The sequence below is a fragment of the Melospiza georgiana genome, chromosome 4 (assembly GCF_028018845.1).
Source record: "Melospiza georgiana isolate bMelGeo1 chromosome 4, bMelGeo1.pri, whole genome shotgun sequence".
NCBI lineage: Eukaryota > Metazoa > Chordata > Aves > Passeriformes > Passerellidae > Melospiza > Melospiza georgiana.
In genome coordinates this window covers 70,754,784-70,774,095 of record NC_080433.1, presented here as the reverse complement: position 1 = coordinate 70,774,095, position 19,312 = coordinate 70,754,784, and the positions used below count along the sequence as shown (strand labels likewise).

General features: G+C 36.6%; 1 protein-coding gene across 1 annotated transcript in view; it reads left to right on the top strand.

The window, feature by feature from the left end:
- The first annotated feature begins 930 nt into the window (after positions 1–930).
- Positions 931–19,312, top strand: part of HGF (hepatocyte growth factor) — a 45,185-nt gene continuing 26,803 nt past the window's right edge. The window contains exons 1-6 of the mRNA XM_058023308.1: positions 931–970; positions 5,177–5,342; positions 10,015–10,127; positions 10,733–10,847; positions 14,529–14,671; positions 16,505–16,625. Coding sequence (XP_057879291.1) covers positions 931–970; positions 5,177–5,342; positions 10,015–10,127; positions 10,733–10,847; positions 14,529–14,671; positions 16,505–16,625 — 698 coding nt within the window. The remainder of the gene's footprint in view (positions 971–5,176; positions 5,343–10,014; positions 10,128–10,732; positions 10,848–14,528; positions 14,672–16,504; positions 16,626–19,312) is intronic.

Sequence of the window (19,312 nt, the reverse complement as noted above, 5' to 3'; positions counted from 1 at the left end):
AATCTCATTTTAGCATTCTGACCTGGTTATCAATTATAACATAAATAAGTCAATCTCTAATTAGTCCATCTGTTAACTTCTCAAGGTCAAGTGGCTTAATTTCATTACAAACATGATGCAAAATATTAAACAGAGATCTAATATTCCAGTTGATACTAAAAACAGCGCCTATGTCTGTTTTATATTTCTGATGTAATTGTGTCACTTTATATGACCATTTTTCTTCACTGGAATATATTTTGAATCATCAGCTTCTCTGTGCTTCCTGCACAGCATGTGGATAATTTCCCTATTTTAAATATTTCTCCTCATGTCATGCTTTATCTTTCATTCTCCATTTGGAAGGACTGCAGTTGATTCCTACAGTTCTCTGACAGCATCTGCTAGTCTAAGAAATTCAGGTATCTTAATTATCTTCATTTATTTTCCCATATATTTAGTTTATTTCCAACATCTGACAAACAAAGTGATGCTTTTAGGTGAGTGTTTATATTTCTTAAAAACTGGAAGTTATAAAAGGTCCCCGCACAGTTGAAAGTTTAGCTCAAAAAAGCAAATAAATATTAAAATGCTCAAGTTCTGCAAGTCTAAATAAACAGAAAAGGGAAATAAAACTCAATCACAAAGAACCAAGTTTTCATTAAGAACCTCAATTAAAACATAAACATTAATTTAAATGTATTTATCTTCCCATTTGGAAAACCTGTTGTTAAGTTTGGATGGTTTTGTTGTGTGTAACAAAGTGGGATGTAAAATTAAAAAGAAACAAGAGGAATAAGTTTTCTTACATAATCAGGAAACTTCAAGATGTGTTTCTTTAAGAAAGTACCAACTTTTGCATAGACTAGAGGGAAATTTGGAAACCCTGGAGCTGACATGCTCCAGTGCATCATAACTGATATTTAATAAAAGATTTCTAGAGCCTGCAACATGTCCATAGAAGTAGAAATTTTTCCAGGGGAAGCAGCCAGTATGCTCCAGTTGTGCTCTGTAATACCATAACTTTGCAGCCTAAAATGTACATCTTTATTAGAAAAAGATGGAGTGGTGGAGGAAGGAGAAAGGGATTACCCATGAAGCAGATAAATTCAAGTAATCTCTTTGTAAAAAAAAGTAAAACAAGTAATGTTTTGATCTCATTGTAATGAACAAAGATGATCTTTGGGCCTTATGACACCCTGTGTGCTATTTTGATTACCACAAAAGTGGTATTGTATTTGCTGTAGCAGGTTTTTTACTACTACATAGATAATGCAAAACCAAATACTTTTTGTGATCATACTAAGACCTGAGGGTGTAAAATGTGAGTTGCTTAGGTGTTTGAACTCTAAAAAACCTGGAACTACTGAATTTCTATACTCTCGTATAGCTTAGTATCAGAACAGTTTTGTTCTGCAAGGTGTAAATTGGAATTTGAGATACAGAACATAATCAGGTGGTTACAGAACTGAGTGATGTGGTGCTTTGGGAAACCAGAGCCCTTTTTTGGTGTGGGACACATGGCCAGAAGGGAAAAAGCTATACTGCTGACATTTTTCTGTCAGCCCAATGATTACAGAATACCTGGAGAGAAAGAGACATCAAAACACACAAACACCTTTGCTGATTCAAACCAGTTTCTCTTGTTAATCAAGAAACTTTCTTTCCTTGTCATTGCATACTGTGGCCTCCATTGCTCACAGTTCTCTATGTTACTGGTTCTGTTTTGTATAAATATAATTAAAATTACAGTGAAGCAGGTTCTAGAACACAGGCACTGGACCTTGCTGGTGAGTTTTCTTATAAAAGTGCTGTAGAATGCCAGTTTTCTTTATCTCTGATTATTGAGACTATTTGGCATGGACTGGAACTGCTCCAAGAAAAGGTATTGTTGGAAATCTTTCCTCCAGGTGCCCCATAGCAGTCTCAGTCAGTGATTCTTATCTGAGAAGACTGTTCAGAAACTTCATTTGAAAATCTTAGTAAGGGAACTGAAAGGTGAGTTCTTGTAGCTCCAAGGTAAATGTCTTTCCCTGTGAGGTACCTCTTAAGTAAATATTTAAAGTCTTTTATGAAAATGGGAACACCAGCAGGGAGACTGGAAATCCCATATGAGGTTATGGAGCACTTGTCCAGTGCTGCATTCTACTAGAGCAGATGTGTCATTTCCATTTTCCTTGGGCACTGACTGAGCTTATCTCTTTTCTGTTCAACTTCATGTTAAGAAACAGAAAAAGGCACCATCCTCACCATTTTAAGATTTTTTTAAGTTGACTGGAGAAATATTTTTAGTTAGTGGTTGTTTCTGTTGAAGAAAAAAATGTTGGTTCATATTTGACTGAATTCCTTTGTGTTTGAATCAGCTGTTAATATTTTCAAATTTCAGTGGAATGTCAGACTTCCCTGGTAATGTGATATGAAACTACAGAAAACATCAGAGGACATGGCCCACAAAATGAGAAGAAATCTTGATTAATCAAAGTTAAAAAAATTGAAATGAATGGCAATCACCAATTAGTTGCATTGTATGCATACTGCATACTAACCTTTAATGTGGGGCATGCCTAATACACTGTTTGAGTTAACTTTTTATTAATAAAGGCACCTAATTTGACACAAAAAGAATAATGTTTTCATATATTTTGTTAGGAGAATTGTTAAAGTAGTGCTTTGCATTATTCTGATGTTTCTAACAGTCACACCACAGATGCACTTGGCCCTTTGCCTCTTGGATTATAGGCAAGACATAGAATGTTGTTGTTTGAAAGCTAAACTAATTCAGGCTGTTATGAATTGCTAAATGCAAGATCAAACCCATAATCCTCTTTGGACAACTGCTAGGAAAAGAAGGACAAAAAGAAAAAGCAGAACTCTGCACCATATTTTTCAGGCAGAACAGAATTTCTTGATTGTTTAAATCATATTCTTGCATGCTGGCTGGTGAGTTTAAGAAGCTGTTATCTTGGGAATTAAGATAATGACACTTATCAGTAGATGGGAAATGTTAGTATCAGGAACTGAAAGAAAACACTTTTTGATATTCCTCTACAGATTCTTACCACCACTTGACATACAAGTCTTGGCTGAGACAACATAAAAACTAACAAGTATGTCTTGGAAGATAATAGATTGAGAAATGCACCACAAAAGCTTTATGGAAGATTTGTTTTTCTGTGGTTGACTTAAGGGGTAAATGCAATTCTTTTTGAAGCACTTTGTTTCTATCACAGGTATAACAAAACAAACAAACAAACAAAAAAAAAAAGCAGCTTCAATGTAGACACAACCATTTCCAGTAACAGGTTCAGGATCCTTAAGATGAGAACATTACCATAACATTTCTCTAAGCAGTGATTCATTTTGGGTGCATGTGCACTGCACATATAGAAGGCTGAAAATGCTTAAGAGAGCTGATAGGAGTCCCTGACACAACACCAAAATTATTAGCATTGGATTTTTTGATCAAAAGCATTTTCATATGATAATAATAGTTATATTTAAAGATAAATCAGTTATTTGCTTAACTTTTCTGTGATTGGGATTAAATTGTGAGTTGTTAGATGCTGCGGAGTGGCATGGTTTACTTTTATCAGTTCAAAATGAAAGGAGGATGAGGGAAAGATTATTTTATAGGAATATTATAGCGGAGTTATTCTGCTCCTTTGTTTTTCTTCTTTTTTTAAAAGCTGAAGATTGATGAGGTCTAATGTAGATGTCTTTGTGATAGTTCTAGATGTTTTAGGGATAACTCACCACTGAGAGGTGTGATTTAGCTGAATCCAGTGCAAATGTGAACTCAGTGATCAGGATGGAAGTTCTGCAAATGGAACACTCCTAAGGTCTCTTTGGGTTTCCAGTACATGGGGCTGGCAGTAACTCCTCCAGAGCCTCAGCTATTGCTATTTGCATTTATTCTGGGCTTCTGCAGAGTGCACCAAGCAAAACTTTACTGGCCTAAGTGCACTCTGCATGTGCATGAGGATCTGTTCAGAGCACTGGGCAGCACTGGGCTGAGGTTTTGTCTATTGGAAAACCTCTGGTGAAATTTAATAAATTGAACCGGAGCATTTGTGTTCTATTATTGTTGCAGAGTCTGTAGAGAAAAATGAAAGGACAGCTGTGAATACAGTTACATGGGAAGAAGTTACGGAAAATAATATTATCTACTCTGTAAACTAAGGAGGAATTTATTCACCTAACCTTACGTGGATAAGCCATCTAATCCAAAAAGATCATCTGGGATCACTGAGTGAAATAGGAGAAATAGATCCACAGGGCAATTTATTCTCTCTGTGTTACTCATCTGACAGAATAGGGACAGTTATCTCCAGATGTGCTCATCTGTCTTCAGAGACAATGGAATAGCCTTAACTGGTAGACTGGTTTTCATGGAATGTAAAGCAAAAATAGAAATAAATATTGGGAAAATTCTGGAATTTTCTTGCAGATATCAAAGGCCTTTCCACTTGCACTTTAGCCAAACATCTTTAGCCAATCTTCCTCCCTCCATTCGATACCTCTGACTCTGGGCTTTTCAATAGAGACATGGAAACGAGATCATTGTGTTCATTTTTGCAGGAATCTTTGCAACACTACAGACTATTTCCATGCTATGGCCTCTGTCTGACCTTATAATCTTTTCTGTGAGCTACAACTCTACATCAGTCACACTTATAGTGGACACAACACTCACACTGAGACTTCACTGGAGCAGTGAGATGATTATTTTGTGTTACTTCCAGAATCCATTTTTTTTCACAATTTGTGATAAGTGTATTGTTTTAAGAACTGCTTTTTGCATTCAGCAAGTGATGTTCTTTTTCACTTGAGCTTCTCATGGAAATATTTACAAGATCTCAGGTAATTATTGGGCATATTTTGCAGGTTCTGAAAAAAATTTACAAAGCATGAAAACTTTTCCTTTTACCCTTTTACAGCATTGTGCAAGTTTTATTTGAAACTGGTTTTGCTATATTTCCTACTATTTTGGTTTTTAAAATGGAAGTCATTGTCTAAAATAATCAATTCTTCTGCAGTATATACTTATACCCTATTTTTGTGAGATTCTCTATGCTTTAGGTTCTGAAGATAATTCCTAGAAAATATTATCCGTATCTAATGCCATCCTTAATCTCAGCATTCTTCTTAAGAATATTTTTGTGGTTTTTTTCTTCTTATTCTTTGTTTCTTTTTTTAGAGGGCAAAGGCAAAAAGAGAAATCCTCTTCATGACTTCAAAAAAACAGGAGAGTTGATGCTCATTAAAGTAAACAAAACACTGGAAGTAAAAACGAAGTTGTTAAATACCACAGAGCAATGTGCAAAGAGATGCAGCAGGAACAAGGGCCTTTCCTTCACTTGCAAGTAAGTTATGTATCTCTTTTGTTTGTTTTTTTTTTCCCTAAGGAAACAGGTATAACAGGCTTTGATCAAAGATCTCTCTGTGATTGTCATCAATGGTAGCTTGTACTGAGAACAACCTAAAGATTGTGATTTTTGATTTCAGTGACCTTGCTCTACCTGTCCAGAGAGTGTCAGTCTGAGGCTTTATCTGAGTTGTCTGTCTTCTTAGCTTGTCCAATCAGTAATCTTTTCCATAACATAGCTGACAAAATGTACTCATGTTAAGATGCTGATCACTTGGGCTGCAATGTAGCATTAGGTGAACATTTCTAAGATTTTCAGGTTTCTTATAAAGTGGTTATTGTCACACATCACAGCTGCAGTGTTTCAGCACCACTTCAGACCATATTCTGTCTTCATTCTTTGCACATTACTCTTGCTGAAATCAATGAGACCCTCACAGATGGAGCCCAGATACATGCCCTGCAGAAGTTCACTGGCAAGTACTGTGAATCTGATACAGTGGAATCAAACCTGGGCTGTGGATGGCTATCCTTCAGCATCTGCTGTCTCTTAGAAACATATCATGCAGCTGATCACTTGTCTGCCTTTTACACACTCTCCACTATTTTTTGGAACAAATCAGTATCATTTTTCTGACATATTAGACCTACATGATCCCCCTGGCCTCTCTTAGTCTAGACCTTTAGCAGTCAATGAAAGGCATTGCAGAAGATCTTGGAGAGAGTGGAGGACTTCTGTACTGGTGAGTACTGGGCTAAACGTGAGCCTGAACTTGAAATATAAAACAATTTTGACAATTGGCACAAATGGAAGCTAGATGAAATAAGACAACAAATATTCTTCCTTGGCAGAGAAGGTTCTCAACTGTGATTAAATCCTCCAGTAAACCTGTAATACCATTGTTGCAAGATCTCATTTGTATCACTCTGTACTCTGTTTATATGTGTAAATAATGAGCAGAGATAACTTTTTTCAGATAGAAAATATTTTCCAGGCACTAACACTTTTCACCTGGTACACCTGGAGGCCCTATTGGCAGGGCTTCCACTGATGTCATTGCCAAAAGGATCAGGTTGTATTCAATACAGCAAGACATCCTTGAGTTCTGATGAGCAGCAGCAAGAAGTATTACAAAATTAAGTATCAGAGTATAAAGCAAATTCTGAATAAATACAAGAAAACAACAATTTTATATTCTAGCATCAGTTTAGGAAAACTGTCTCAAGCCACTTGTAGTTGCTCCAGATGCTATCTTTTGTGTTCTGAAAATAAAGAGCAAGTTAATATATGTGTCTAGTCTCTTTTATAATACAATTAATTTAGAGTCTCTCAGAATTTTTAAAATGTTTTCATGTTTTGTAGCTTTTTTTTTTTTTTTTACAAAGTGTCTGATGGATATCTCAGGGGGCAATTTCTCCCTTAATGAATCAATGGAACAACATAAAGGAGACATGAGGGACTTTGAGAGTACAGCTTGGAAAAGCCCTGCTCGCAGATAACAGAATGGCAATCTGTCATGCAATTACGTTACACTGAGTCTGGAGAAGAATTGCAGATCCTGATGACTTACTCTCTGAATTCCTGCTTTCCCTGCTGGGCTTTTAGCAGGGAAGGTGCTAAAAACCTGCTTTAGCAGAAGAGATGTAGGTGATGAGGTCTTGCCTGTGCTACCATTATGCACAGAGTGCATGGGATTTTCTTTACAGGGATTTCAGAACATTCTTGTGGTTTCCCTTTTGGCCCCATATGGATCCTTTTGCAGTGTGAACTGTTCTTTGACGCTACTGTAAACACACATTTTGCATGTGTTCCCTTTTAAAGGATCCAGTGTTTACTAATGTTTCCCCTTTATTTCTAGGATCCCAGTCTTTAACTTCATACCAGTACATGGTTATTACAAGGTGAAATTTGTTGCCAACTTAAATGAAAACCAATTAGCTTCCTGCCTGCTGTGGGAGCATTCTAAAATAAGAAGTAACACAAAATGACATTTCAAATGCTTGAAATATGAGACTTGAAACTTCCTATGTTTATTGACATTTTCATGGCTTGATTCTTATACTCCACATCTACACAGCAGTTCTCCATCACTTGGGTCACAGCACTGATGTTTTATTTTCTGTGTGTAAGCTTTATGTAAGAATTAAAAATGGAATTGCTTTGTACCATAATTGGGACAGTAGTATTGGGAGCAACAACATCTGTGTCTGTGCACTGTGAGGTACACAAGCAGGAACAGTGTTAAGTTTCTTTTTTGCCAGAAAGTGGTAAAAGTAGCAGATTTCAGGCCCTACAGTCTTGTAAAGGTTCAGGTACTCCTTATTTTCTGGAGGAGGGGAGAAATTAAGACAACTTGCCATTTCTTCTTTATAAGTTTCTGTGTCACATGTAAGTAAATTTTGAGTATTTTATTGTTTAATCATTAATCCTTGATGATTTAACACTTTTTGTTGAAACTAATATATGTAACTTTTGAGAACAGATACTTACTCTATTCCCTTTGCTGTCATGCTTACACAGATATTGTTCATTTCCAGCTGAGTTACAAGATCCTTATCTAGACTTGTTTCTTTTTCATAACATTATTCCTAAAATCCTCCATCAAAGAACTCCTGAGATTCACTTATACTGTGTTTTTGACTTCATAAATCTCTGAGCCTCTTTTTCTGCCTTCCCTATCAGTTTTCTCAAGCTGCTGCTGAACTGTTCTATTCCTTTGTTTCACCACCTTAGCAGTGAAGTTCCCTCTGTTTTCCTACAGTCATCCTTCAGGTTTTTCCCAAAAACCTATGCCCTATGGATGAAACCTAAGCCCTATGGATGAAAAAAATCACTACAGTTACTCTTTTATTTACTATACAGGTGACTTTTGCAGGTGTGTCCATTCCTTAGCTGCAAAGTTGTCACTGTCTTATCCTTTGTTATCTGGTTATCTGCTTGGAGTGTCTGTATTTACCCAGGAAGGGATTTCAGTATAGGCAACAGAATTTCAGCACCTGCAAGAAAATCTACAGACTACCTCAGCACAAAGAGAAACCAAAAAAAAAAATTGTTGTGATCGGCAGTATCAGTAGAAGAAAGTCCAAGAATTCGCTCAAATATGTTGACTTTGGAGCTATAAAAACCCTCCAGATTTGGGTCCAAGAAAAGACTGTTGCAAACTTTTATGTGCAGAACTGGTTGAAGCCAAACTGGAAAGAAACCAAACGGCAACTGAAAGGCAAAAACTGGAAGAATAGTTTGTAAACAGTGCATTCTGCATTCCCTCTTTAGGAGGGAGGAGCGGAAACGAGAATGTAATTGGAAAGGCAGGAAAGGTCAAGGATATTTTTGTGAGTGATGGAGTTAGAGGCACTTGGATATGCTCGAATTTGAGAATCAGCCAGAAGAGAACAGAAGGCTGCACAAGGGCAGAGGGATGAAGGTTAGCAGGTTGGAAACATTTGGAGTCAACAGAGTAGAGAGAGCAGTTGGATGAAAAATCTGTTTGGTGATGGAAACGATAATGAAGAAGATGTTTGAAAGAGAGAAGACTGGGGAGATTGGATAGGACCTTGTAGCATTTTCAACTGAAGCCAGCAAGATCTCACACAGAAAGCTTGTATGGTGAATTAAATGAAGATCAAGGAACTTTTTGTTGAAGGATGCAGTGCTGATGAATATGGCATAGCCAAAGTATGGATGAGGTGTAAGAAATCTGTGTGACTCTTGGATACTATCAAGTAGTGTTAAAATGCCTTCTCAGATCAGAATAAAATATCTCAGAAGGTATGGGATGAGTGACAAAAATGTAGATTTTATGGTAGACTAGAGGAAATAATGTCAGTTATTTTTCATTTTGTTCAAATGAAAAATTAAGGAAAAAAGTTGCCCCCTCCAAGGCGGTTAATTGTGGTTTTAATATCCTTTGAAATATTTTACCTCTAGTTAAAGACTATCCTTTCAAAACTGTTTTAGGAGAAAACGGTCAGCATTTTTAATTTCAAGCATTGAAATAAAGTGTTTTTACTCTGTGGTTTTGTTTGTCTTTCTTGCCCTCCCCCACATCTAGTCAATTCGGCACATATTGTATTCACTCCTGGAAAGCAGTTTGATAAAGAGAAAAAAAAAAAAGAAAACAAAAGTGAGCAAGAAAAATTCTAGGTACACTATCACAGTTTATTTGTTAAATAAAAATACAAATAAAAATAATCTTGTTTTTAAACAACTCTGTTGTTCTAGGCAAGAAACAGATTCCTTGTGTTGAATTTTCCTCAATCCATCAGTGTGAGATACTTTAACTATTTCAGAGGCATATTGTAAGGACAGCAAAGATAATGTTTGAATCTTCACAGTTTTGGTTTTTTTCCCAGGGAGCAGCGTAAGTGAGGACACAAATGCTGTCTCAGTCACATTTATCTAAGTTTTAAAATAAAGATCTTTAATGACAAGGGAACTCTTAGATTAGTGTGACAACCAAACTGGTATTTAATGTAATGACCACATCAATTTAATTTCTTTGTTTCTTTGCTCTTGTCAGCACAGTTGTGGGTTTAAATAGTAATTTGGACTGTTTCTCTGACTTTCCCAGTAAAAATAAATCTGATGTCATTGCATGCTCCTTGGCAGGCCATGTGTCATTATTATAAACCACACAGAGATTTTTTTCTCATCCAGATTTTCTTTGCAGGGCCTTTGCTTATGACAGAGTTACAAAACGGTGCCATTGGTTGTCCTTCAACAGCTTGACAAATGGTGTGAGAAAGAAGCAAGACCATGCGTTTGATCTGTATGAAAAGAAGGGTAACTGATTTATTTACTGATTTTGTTTTCCCAGCTAGGGAGGGGAAAAAAAACCCCTGAGGTCAGTCAGTGATTTTTTGGCTGTAGGAACGTCCTAGGCATGGATGCTTTCATGCATTTTGAAAGCTGCATCCTACAGTCTTATTTACACATATCCTGAGTTTGCTGTCATGCAAACTTGTCTATATACTTGCTGTTGGTACCAGTTTTCAAATCTACATATTTTCCTACTGTCATACATACTAGTTTCAGTTTTCTACTTCAATTTGCTACTGAGCAGCTCAGTATGAGCTGATATGAGTTACCATTTATTAGTTAATACTGCTCTTATGTACTAATGAGTAAAATACATAAGTCCTCAGACATGGAGTTTTTTTTCCATCAGATACATTGGAAACTTTTCCAGAATTTTTTGGTGGTCAGATAGTGATCAATATTTGGGAAAAAAAAAAAAAAAGGCATCTATGTCAACAAATAAACAGTATTTTTAAGATTTAGGAAGGTAAATGGTAATAATTATATTATTTTATGTGAAAGCAGAAGATGAGCTTTAGTTTTTCATACATAAACCAAATCCCTCATTTTCTTCTCTTTTATTTCAATAGATTATGTCAGAAATTGTATCATTGGAAAAGGAGCAGACTATAAAGGAACAATATCTGTTACCAAAAGTGGTATCCAGTGTCAGGCCTGGAATTCAATGATCCCCCATGAGCACAGGTAAGAGTTCAGGAGCAGAGACAATGGGAATAGTGCCCAGACAGCTTCCATAAAGCATAAGAATTTATGGGAAAACTAGCATTAGAAAACAAAATCTCCTAGGTATATTCTTGCCTTTCTCCAAGAGATGCCATTCTCCAGATCCCAGAGAATCCCTATCTTGGACTTTCTCCAAAAAGTTCTCTCCTAATGCCAGCCTGTGTGTCTGTATCTCTTTTTTTCCTGTGTTGTTTTTTTTTTTTTTTAAGCTGTTTATATCCTTTTGATCTCTTAGCTACTGGCAGAAACAAAACATCTGCGTTATTTCAGCCCAGGGTCTGGAAGTTCATCACTGTCTACTAATCAACTCCCAAGGAATAAGCAATTTTGAAAACCACTTAATTAGGAAGCAGGGGATAGTAGATCACCTATTTGCTTAGTGTATTGTTAGTATATTTTGCATAGTTACTGTCAATTCTCTGTTATTTATGAAATATGTTAAACTCTATGAAGCACTTAGGCCAGGCAAAAATCCATGGAAAGGACTGAAGAGGCTTTTCAAATCCTTCCCTTCAGATTATACAAGCTAAACACTGAGGGAGCATGTACAGGACTTATCTTTTCAGAGTAGGATCTGGTACAGTGAGAAACTGAGGCCAAACTTACACCTTGAGAGTAAATCCAGTTGAACTCTATTGGCTAAGGAAAAAGAGAAGAAAGCCAAAACCTGAAGCCAGTAAGAGTAATGGTAAAAACAGACTCATCCCCAACAAATGTTCCCGGAAACCAGCTAAAGGACTACAAAGTACTGGTGTACTCTTGAACCAGTCCTCTTTAAACTCCTTTGTACTGGCTTTAACCATGTAGATAATAAAACTTTAGGAGACAAAACCAAAATGCCCTTTCACCCGTAAGTTTGCTATCCACATTGCTGCCTTTTGCTCCAGACTCCCAGGGTCAGCAGTTTGTTTAGGAGGAGGCAAACTGGAGATGGCTGCTGAGGAACTGGGCTGTGCACTGCTCAGTCCTGTCCTGACCAAATCAATCCAGTGTGCAAGAGGATATCTTGGAACAACATTAAAAGGCAAAGGATAGTTGAATTCTGTCCTCTTATGATGTGTTACAAAGCTGAGCCTCAGGCTTAGACTTACTGGACTTGGCTCTTACAGTATAGACAGCAGTGTCTGCTCCTCAGTTTGGGACCAGACCTGTTCTTAACTGGGAGCAAACCATAAATACCACCAGATCCCACAGCAATGACTTCTTGAGACTCAGCACCTTGAATTAGATATCTTCATATTTCAGAAGTGACAGAATTCATAATCATTATAACCTAAGCAAAAATGAGCATTTATTCTACATAATATACATGTGACTTTATATAATAAGAGAAAGTAAAGTGTCTAGATAGCACATATTATCACTAAATTGCATTTTAATACCCAGCATACACAGTTTTATCACATTCACAGTTGTGTCCATTGCATTTGGACAGCCACTCTTCTATGATGAATTTTATGAGAGTGACTGTTCTCCTGCCTTGTGCAATGGGTTTAATTTTTAAAAGGTCACCGGATAAATGAGGTGGCTGCATGCTAATTTTGTTTTTCAACATCAGAAAATATGATTTCATCATCAGAGACATGAGGGAGGTGGAAAGAAGCAGACAGTAGTGATGTGTTTGGAACTTATTAGTACAAAAGGCTTAGCCTTGTAGGTTGGTTTTTCTCAACAGTTGATTATCACAAAGTGCCATTGGAAAATAAATTCCTTTTTCATATTTAAAGGAGAAATGTATTTTAATGATTTTGAATTATATTTCTAGGAAGAATGGAAACATCTTGAAACTTTAAAATTTTGCTTCAATCTAGCAAGTCATATTTTTATTTGTATTCCATCAGAACACAGAGATTCCCAGCAAAACTCTGCTTTCTATTATTGACATCTCCATCCTAGTACAAATTTAAGACTCTAAGAGAGTTTTAAATTGAAAAGTCCAATGTATAAAGGTCTAAAAGAGAAATGGTGAGCAGACCAATGCTTTGTAAACTTTTGGCTAGTTTCCATGGCTTTTGTGTGGTTGAATCTGTTTTTACCATTACTCCTACTGGCTTCAGTTTTTGGCTTTTTTTATTTTCTTTCCTTACCTAATGGAGATTAACTAAATCATCAGTTTTAGGAGTGGCCCTTTCTTCCATTTCTGGGTAGATCTTTACTGCAACTCATCTTTTCCTCTCTCAAGATCTTTGCTTCAGTACCTGTTGAAGTCATTTATATATCTGACCCATCTTGCATCCCTAGTGCTAATAATTTAGACTTTTTCTTTTTTTTTTAATGCTCTAGCAGTATATCTGATGTAATTTGAGATGCCTTTTCCCTATATTTTCTAATGAGCAGAAAAGTTAAATAGAATAGTCTAATAGGCACTGACATACCACTTTAACCCATACGCAGGTGTGAATGTCTCATCAAAAATGTTCACCTAAGAGTCTTTAATTAAAAAAGTTTAAGATACTTTCATTATTACAATACAGAGGAGAAAAAAGAAGCACCATTTTTATAGACAGCAGGAATGACATAAAAATTAATCTATTCAAGCACCAAAAGTAAAATAGCATCTTTATATGATGTTTCCATACTGCATTGACTAGAACCTCAATGTAATTAAAAGTGGTATTTTTCACATCAGTGAGTTCAAGTATTTCATTAATGGGAATAAAACTTGAATAAAATGTCATGCCAAAATTTTCTTCTTTATTCTCTCTCCCAAAACACTCCAAATAAAATATTAGATACTTCTAGAATAAAAGGTGCATTACTATATTATATGAAGTGTGTGTGTGTCACAGTATATGGCATGGTTTCTCTAGATGTAAGCACATACCTTCACAGATACCTGAGAAGAAAACACCTTGATCCTGGACATGTTAAGTCAGCTGGAGTTTTGTTAAATGTCTGAACACACACAACGCAATTATGAGTGGGTCTGTAAGTAGCAGACCCTAAGGTGCAACAGTGTGGTAGAGCATGAAGGAACATGCTAAATGAACATGAACATTTTTTAGCTAAGAACAGCTAAAATGGCATCTGGGGAAATCTCTTGTGCTGAAATACAAAGCAGTCCCTGGTTTCAGGCAGTGAAAGCCTCTCAGTGAGGTGTAGCACAGACTTGGTCACACTTGCATGCTGCTGATCAGTTCTTGCTGCTGCCTGACCAGGGATGCAAAGAGGTTTCTCTGCTTGTGGGTTTCACATTGTAGGTGAGCTCTGAGCCCAGCTGGACCTGTTGTACATGCCAACATGCACAGGACAGACAGCCCTCGTGGTTACAGACCCAATCTGCCCCTATGCACCCAGAGCTCCTGAAGGAGAGCACAGTGCAGGCTGGCAGGGAGTGTGTGACTGCCTCTGGCTCTGCCCTAGATAGCTGTCTCTGGACAGCTGAGGGATGGGAGTAAAACTCTCTTGAGCACGCTATGGGCTAGACAAATTGTCCCAGATTTAGGCCATTTAGGTTGAGTAATCCCGACTGAAGATGTGTATTTGTGTACGGACAGATATTTGGGTGTGTGAATTTGCTTAGACAGGGTGGAGGGAGAAGGAAGCAGAGATGTGATTGTTTCTAACTGTTTGTAAAAATAGTATGATTAACCCCAACCTTTGCATGCTCTTATACTGTAATGATTGTCATTTTAAAACTAGCTTTTTGCCTTCGAGCTATCGGGGAAAAGACCTGAGGGAAAACTACTGCCGGAACCCCCGAGGGGAAGTGGGGGGCCCGTGGTGCTTCACCACCAGCCCAGAGACGCGCCACGAAGTCTGTGACATCCCCCTGTGCTCAGAAGGTAACCCAGCACAGCTCCTGCAGAAAGCTGCCTCTGCTCAGAGCTCTCAGCAGTCACTTGCTCACAGCCTTTAGAGAAAGAATGGGTGATTTCTCAGTGAGAGTAACTCACATAGCAAAAAAAGAAGTTGTTAGAGGAAGAGGAGATCTTGTGGAATTCCAGTGTGCTGGAAGGTTTCAGGCTCAGCAGCTTTTTTCAGGTTATGGAGGAGCTTGAACAATGAAGTTGTGCTGATCACACAAATGTGATCCTTTTTTTTTTTTTTATCTGGTCTAGTCTATAGTGAATCCATTACAATTTCAGTATTACTATGTGATAAAATCATCTAGTGCCATTCCATGGTAAAATCAGCTTTTCATCTTCTTTTCAATGAAAATATAGATACTGGATTACAAGATGAAAGCTTAAGATAAGCATGCATTTTGCTTTTTGAATAAATACTGTAAATAAGTATAACTCTTAGCAAATCCAACCCCATTTGACTTTCAAGTCAGAGAATTTGAAAGACACTTTATATGCACCGTTGCATTTGTTGACTTTTAAGTTCTGTTAACCTCCAAATTAAGCTCTTATATCTTGCTAATCAGCCAATTCAGTTCCAGTCAATCAACTTATTTAATTTTTCAAGATAGGATGCCTTTAATTTTCCTGCTAATGTGTTACATGCAATAGCTGTGCTGTCCTTAGGAAAGGAAGAGGAGAGGGAGGGAGAGAGGGAGAGAGGGAGACTGGATGGGAGAAAGAAAGAGAAGGAGGAATAGAATAATTTACACAGAGCTTGAGAATTTGCTAAAAATCTATCAGTTAAAGATAAACTTATGTGAACTGCAAATGGGATATTTGACCTGGAGCTCAATTTAGGATGAGGACTTTGGTAGCTGATGGTTTGTGATATCTGCAATTCCTTAAAATAGTATTTTCTAAATGATCCTCCCTTACAATTACTGTAATTAGGGAGTACGTGAGAAGTTTGTCTACAGTAAATTCTGGTGTTTTTTTTTTTTTATATTTTCAGACCTTTCATTCTAAATTTTGTTCAACAATGCTTTCAAATTCCTTTGGTAACTTTTGACCACTCTCCCTCCATGCACCCTATCCTCTTTCCCACACTGAAAATATATCTTAGTTTAAGCTGCCAAAAACCATAATCTTCAAAAAGATACAGTATCATACATAGCTGGAAGTGCTGGATATATAAAGAGACATACTTTACTGCACTGAAATTGGGATTTCACCAATATTCTGCACTTAAACTTGTACTGCAATTATACTGTGACTTAGAGTGATTTAGAAAAGAAAAATGGTGCTAATTAGGTAATATCACCTTTAAAAAATACTTCTTCCGTAACTATGTGTGTCTCTTACTAACTGTAAGTTTAGTAAAAGAATGGTAGGAGCATGAATGCCTCTAGTAGGTCCCCTCTACCTGCTTCAAAACTGGAAGTGTCCTAGAAAGTGATATAAAATTTAAGCATCTGTATTACATTAAAAGGTAAAACTATATTCCCAAGGGTAGTACACATACCAACCCAACAGAAAGATATACTTTTTTAGTACCTCTTTAGGTTGATATCATTATATAAAAGCAATGACGCATTGGGGATTTTATGTTGATTTCTTTGGTTTTGGTTGTAGTTTTTTGTGGTTTTGTTTTTTGGTTTTTTTTAGGGGGGTGGTTTGGTTTTAATTTGGTGGGGTTTTTTTTTGGGGGGGGGGGTTGGGGTTTTTTTTTTTGTTTTTTGGGGTTTTTTTTGTTTTTTTTTTTTTTTTTTTTTTTTTTTATGATGTAAGCATTAGTGTAGTAAATGACTAGTGTCCATTTTTTTTTCCTAGTTGAATGCATGACCTGCAATGGAGAGAGTTACAGGGGGCCAATGGATCACACCGAGACAGGCAAGGAGTGTCAGCGCTGGGATCTTCAGAGACCACACAAGCACAAATTTCGTCCAGAGAGGTAACCTCTCCTACCCCCAAGCAAGACCATGTGGTCATAATTTGAAAATTGCACACATTCTGGAACCAGCTGAGCAAAACTAGCATTAGCTCAACTGAAATTTATGGAGTTCACCAGTTTTAGATGCTTGGGCTCATGGCCCCTGGTGTAGGCTGGCTACTGACACAACGGAGATGCAGGATGGAGAGTAGAGGCTGTTTTGTGCAGTTCTGGTTGCATCCTGTGCCTGACTAGTGTGCTAATGCTGCTACTTCTTTAACTGATCAAAAATTCCTCCCTAGTTCATTGACAGTAAATTAATAATTTCTGAATATTTCTGTATGTATTGGTATGCAGCTGCAGTCAGCTTAAATACCTTAATCACATAATAAATAATGATTTAAAGTAATAAATTTTTGTTAGATCTCTTAACACAATTGATGAATGTAAACTTCCAATATTGTCAAATAACAATATCCTCCCTTTTGCAATATAGAACAGCTTTAAAGCTGTAGGTGACCTTCCATAATAATCACATTTAAGTATCCAATTTGCTTGACTGAACTGTTTGACCATTACATCTGTTTATTCACCCTGGGAAAGGATTTAATCATTCTGTTTAGCATTTTATGAACATGGATTTCTTTATTAGACTTGTTTTCTTTTTTTTTTTTTTTTTCCTTTTTAATTTAGGCACTGATTCACAGTGCCAAAAGCTGAGTCAGAAATAACAAGACAAATTTCATCCCTGTTAGCGTTTGTCCTACAGGGCCAAATTCATCCAACTACAAAGGGTCATCTATAATACACACTTCTGAAAGTATTGTGGGAGGGAGAGGCTGGGAAGGGGTTAGGCCACACAGGAGTGGGTCTCTGTTCATCTCAAACTGAGCTACAGTTTCATTTTAGTTTTATTCTGGATTTTGGATTAATTCAATTTATATATTGTTTTGAATAAACTTAAACTGCCAGACAAAGACTCCAAGAATCAACAACATCAGAATCATTAAGACCTTCCACTGAAAGTATCTTTTTTAATGTTAAAGTGTTTCACCAAGTAAAGCATTATTTTTGTTCTAAAAGATATGGGCACTGGTGGGTTTTAGAAAGCCTGATTATTCAACAAAACATTGAGGATCTGGAGTTTTGGAGCTTATGTGGTATAATCTCTTTTTTCCCATGGCTTGGATGATCTGTTTCATGAATAATAGCAGTCTATCCCATTGTTCTGCCACAATAAATATTTTGTATTAGCAGAGCAGGACTGAAGATAATCTGTTTCTGAGTTCTACCATGCACTTACTGTGTATTCTAGAATAAGTCACAGAAACAGTTTTGTTCCTTTGGAGTGAAACATTTATAGAACTCATGGGTACAAACAATAATAATTTTACTGTCAGGAGGAAATTTCTTTTTTTCCATTAATTTCTGATTGTTTTGCAAAATGACTTTTCAGACTAACCACAGTCTTACGAACAATCGTATTCCTCTTTGAAATAATTCCTTCTGAACACATCTTCTTGAAAGTTTTCAGACAGTAATAAAGTGCTTTTGTTTTTTTTTAATCAAAAAGCAACCCGTCCAGATTGAACTGACTTCAGTGGGCTTTCAGAAGAGTAATGTAGTCCAGCATATTTCTGATACACTGATGTTAATTAGCTCTATGAATGGTCACTAAAAGTAGCAGCAATTATACTTTAATTATACCACATTTTTAAAATGCTGAAGGTTTTGGTTTGCTGGGTTTTTGGTGGTTTTTTTTTTCATAGTTGTATAAATTGAAAATAAGAGAAAAGGTCTGGAACAAATGACCCATTAAAATATACCAGTCTCTAGAGACACTTAGAATATATCATCCAGGTGTAATGTAAATAACCTGTAAACCAGGAAGGATTATCTGGACAGATTTAAACCTATTTTCATTTATGGAGTCATCAGTTACAATGATGAAGAAAATTGGTAAAGATGGTAATGTTTCCAAATGCACAGGTCTGCATGCTGTTGGACAGTGCTTTTCCTCAGGGTAAATACAACTCTCTTTTCTGTCACCTCCATGAATTGTTACACATTTACTCCCCTCAGAGGTCAGTTACTGAAGATGTTTGCTCTCTGCTGAGATGTGATTGAAGCAAGCAGAAGGAATTCTCCCAAACAGTTCCTGTATGGCCCATTTCCAGCTTTTAGTGGATGCAAAATTATATTCTGACACTCCACTTCTCTTGTATTCTCCTCAGAATGGAAGGAAGACCACTGAGGATAATGTCTTAGGCATAGAGCATCATGAGGGGAAAACTTTTTTGTCCTTTTCTGCTCAAACCTCCTGTGAAAATATCTACTACATGGAGGAAAGTAGGGTTGAAGTGTATCATAGGAGGTGAATAACTGCAGACATCACTTTATTAGTACCCTGATGCTAATAATTTACACTAATTAATATCTCTTGTATGAAAATTTACTTTAGAAAAAATCAAGTTTCCAGTCCTACATGTCTTGAAAATAAAACAAAACAAATCCCAAAAAAAACAAACAAAAAGAAAAGCAAACAAAAAACCAACCAACCAAACAACAACAAAAGGGGACAAGAAATATTGGTGAAGAGCTTTAAATACTAAGTTTCATTTTATTTCCAGAAGAGCTGAAGATCAGCATCTGTGTCTTTAAAAAGAATAAATTTTATCTCTTTGGCTAATACTCTCCTCCCTTTTCTC